The sequence below is a fragment of the Peromyscus maniculatus genome, chromosome 4 (genome assembly GCF_049852395.1).
Source record: "Peromyscus maniculatus bairdii isolate BWxNUB_F1_BW_parent chromosome 4, HU_Pman_BW_mat_3.1, whole genome shotgun sequence".
Lineage (NCBI taxonomy): Eukaryota > Metazoa > Chordata > Mammalia > Rodentia > Cricetidae > Peromyscus > Peromyscus maniculatus.
In genome coordinates, this window is record NC_134855.1 from 2964476 (window position 1) to 2968453 (window position 3978).

Genomic DNA, 3978 nt, shown 5'->3' on the forward strand with positions numbered 1-3978 from the left:
CCTCTATGTTTAATCTAGTGGCTGGCTCTGTCCTCTGATCCTCAAACAAGCTTTATTTGAGAAACAATATATCACCACATTTCCCTTTTTTGGTGTAAAATAATAAAAGAAGGATATAACTAATATAGTAACCATTGCCCAAAAGGTCAGAGTTATGATATTTCTTTGCCTAACCCCAATCTTCCTTTTGTATAGTATATCATAACATAAAACACCCAACGTTGATGTCAACCTTGCCCATCTATATGATAAATTTAGATAAATTTATCAACAAACTAAGCCCTACTATTAAGCTTAAAGAAAAGTTAACCTCTATTAATTATCCAAAAGTTTAAAATAACTTCAAGTATGTCAGACACCTAAAATGTTTTGGGCCTAACTCAATGGTGGACACAGAAGGCCCTGGGGACAGCTTATATTTAGACAACATGATGCTAATGTGGATATTTGGTATGAGTCAGCTAAAACAAAGCTGACACTGGACAGTCAGAGCTATGAGTGAGCACAAAGTGCTTGACACCGCATGTTCAGGAACCATGCCCAAAGTAAGTAGTGATGAAATCTGTTATATAACTATTCCTGGCAGATTGACACTATTGTGGAATTCTGTTTAAATGTGACCTTAAGGTCAGGGGCTGAGTTCTTTGTCTTGCTTTAGACTTTACCAGTCTTCATGTATGTCTCTCTGTAGGCACATGTTCCTATCTCCATGTAGCCTATGTGTGTGTCTGTGCCCACCCATATGCTGGCCTGTATGTCAATGTGTGTCTGCTGGTGGCTCTCTGCACAGTGGCCTGTGTGCTGGTGAATAACATCTATCTCACCTGCCTATGGCCCCTTATGACCTCTTCAACCTCCCAGCATGGCACTTGCTCATCCACTTTGCAGAGACACAGAGCACACAGGCTGCAAGGCAGGGCACCTGTTCCATCATATTCATTCTCACTCTGGTGTGATGGGTTCCAAAGATAATTTCCTGAAGTTCTGAGGAGCAAAGAGCATGGCCACCAGCAGTGAAGGAATCTACCAGGGTAGGAATCTAGGGATAGTTGGAACTAATTGTGGATCTCATTTGGAGTTTCTAGGGATCAGCATCTTACATGCACAGGTGGAAACAAATCTCTGATGTTTCACCAGGTCATATCTAGGAAGTTAAGTGTTTTGAACACCAAGGAACATTCACAGCAACATTACTTCGTCTTGGTGCTTTCTTTTGGTCTTGCTCTAGAATATTCTAGGTTTCTGCCTCCCTTTTGTATGTTTTCATTCCCTTCCCCTTTGATAGCTTCTTCAATAATGACAGGAGACATCCAAGTCTGAGGAACACCTATCTTTACCCACAGTGACAGAAAGAGTGTCTTCATTCCTAACCCACTTCCTGTGACCAATCACTGGTGCTCCGTCCTGGACAGCAGAATCGATTCCAGGTACGACGAAGGGCTTCCTTGACCTCTTTGTTTCTAAGGCTGTAGATGAGTGGGTTGAGAGCTGGAATGACGAGAGTGTAGAACACAGATGCCATTTTGTCAGTGTCCAGGGCATAGCTGGAGCTGGGACGCAGGTACATGAAAATAAGGGTCCCATACAGTATGGCCACAGCTGTGAGGTGAGAGCCACATGTGGAAGCTGCCCGCCGACGGCCCTCAGCTGACTGCATGCGGATCACAGCCCCAGCGATGAATCCATAAGACACAGCAATAGCCAATACCGTGGCTGTCTGGATAAAGCCACAGACAGCAAAAAGGAGGAGTTCATTGAGACTGGTGTCATTGCAGGAGATGGCCAGCAGTGGAGGAATATCACAGAAGAAGCTGTTGACCTCCAGTGAGCTGCAGAAGCTCAGACGGAAGGTGAAGGTTGTATGTACAAAGGCACTCACTGCTCCACCCAGGCCTGATGCCCCTAGTAAGGCCAGACATAGACGGGGTGACATAACTGTGGTATAGAGAAGAGGGTTCCCAATGGCCACATAGCGATCGTAGGCCATGACTGCTAACAGGCAGCACTCAGCATCAGCCAACCCTGCAAAGACAAACATCTGGAGGGCACAGGCTACATAAGGGATGGTAGCACGGGACAGTAGGAGGTCAACTAGCATCTTGGGGCCGATGGCAGAGGAATAGAAAGCATCTAGCAGGGAGAGGTTGGCCAGGAAGAAGTACATGGGTGTGTGGAGCCTGGCATCCACACGAATGAGTAGCACCATGCCCACATTTCCCAGCAGGCTGATGAAGTAGATGGGCAGGAATATCAGGAAGAGGGTCACGCGCAGGTCCCAACGATTTGTGATCCCCAAGAGGATGAATTCATCTGGTGTAACTCTGGACCATGTGAAGTTCTCTGAGCTTATCCTGCTGGGTAGAGACTGAGAGTAGGGAAAGCAAGAGGGGGATGAGAGAAAGGCTATCATAGAAGAGGAAGAATTGCATCCCAGGTTCTAGTCTTTCTGGACAAAATTGCTCATGTAGCCTTTGACAAGCATAACCATCATACCCCATTCCAAACTCTGAGAAGTCACTGCAGCTCCATCTCCATGAAGGCAGAAGTCCTTCTGACTTCTCTGTCCTCAGCACTGAGAACATTGCCTGGCATGTAGCAAGTGTCAATACTTGTAAAATGTGTGGTGGTGAATGGGGTGAAATATAGTATAGAGGGATTGAAAATGTCATGACTCTATGTGCATTTTCTTCTCTAGTTCCCAGGGAGGAAAGCAGGCATGAGAATGGGCAGAAACTGTCTCCTATTATGACCTTTAAGTGTAGTGGTGTTTGCTCCGCCTATGGTCTTGGGCTGTAGGGCCTGAGGGAGGAGGTGCTGCTTGCCGTTGTATGTGACCTCTTAAAAGGAAAGGGAGAAAGGTCACAAGCCCCATCTCCCTGCTGCCTGCTGCCTGGTCTGATCAAACTGCCAGGTAGATTCTCTTCTGGTCAGATCAGAGGACGACTTCAGCTGTCTATTCTGTTCTGTATTCTTGAGTGTATTTCCTCAATTTACCCTAATAAATTTTCCTAATACTCCTTAACCAGACTCTTGTGGATTTATTGCAATATTTAAGGTTTTTGGAGAGGAATTATTTCCATTAGGAGTGGACAGGTGTCTTGGGAAGACAATGAGGTATGGAAGGGACGAGGGTGGAACTGTTGGCTCTTTACTTTCCCGAGACTTATTTTTTTTCTCTGTTTAATGAGGGGAAGTGGCAAGGACTGAGTAAGATAATGTGTGTGAAGCATCTCACACAGGTCCTGGAACAGAGCAAGCTTTCATTGAAAGTTTCAGTGAACAGAATCAAATGCATCGGCTCAATACAGGAATGAAACAGATTTAAGGTAAGCAAAAATAGTGAATTTCCCCCAGGGCAATGTTGCTTCATACACCTGTGTCTTTTTATTTATTTCCTTTATCTAGGACCCATGACTCACTTCTTTGTGTATCTCCAGTGTGAAGACCTTTATGATTTACCCAAAGGAAACTGAACATCTCCTCATCTGTGCCTGCTGCAGCATATATCCACCTTACTATGTCACCCATCTATTATCTATCTATCTATCTATCTATCTATCTATCTATCTATCTATCTATCTACCTATCATCTATCTATCTATCTATCTATTATCTATCTATCTATCTATCTATCTATCTATCTATCTATCTATCTATCTATCTATCTACCTACCTATCATCTATCTATCTATCTATCTATCCATCTATCTATCATCTATTATTTTGAGATAAGATCTTTCTACACATCCCTGGCTGTGCTAGAACTCACTATGTAGCCAGGCTGACCTTGATATCACATGGATCTGCTTGTCACTGCCTTCTGAGTGCTGGGATTAAAGGTGTACACCACCACATGTGGCCTAAAATATTTTTAAATTAAAGTAACTTTTATTTGTAATTGCATATATATATATATATATATATATATATATATATATATATATGTGTGTGTGTGTGTGTGTGTGTGTGTGTGTATGG

General features: G+C 43.5%; 1 protein-coding gene across 1 annotated transcript; it reads right to left on the minus strand.

Moving 5' to 3' along the window:
- Positions 1–1366: 1366 nt before the first annotated feature.
- On the minus strand, positions 1367–2410 carry Or5c1 (olfactory receptor family 5 subfamily C member 1). Its single transcript, XM_006998852.1, has one exon. It carries the CDS (start codon positions 2408–2410, stop codon positions 1367–1369), a length of 1044 nt encoding a protein of 347 aa, XP_006998914.1.
- Positions 2411–3978: the final 1568 nt, after the last annotated feature.

Coding starts and splice junctions, on each gene's coding strand:
- Or5c1 (XM_006998852.1), bottom strand. CDS start 2,410: ATGATAGCCTTTCTCTCATCCCCCTCTTGCTTTCCCTACTCTCAGTCT.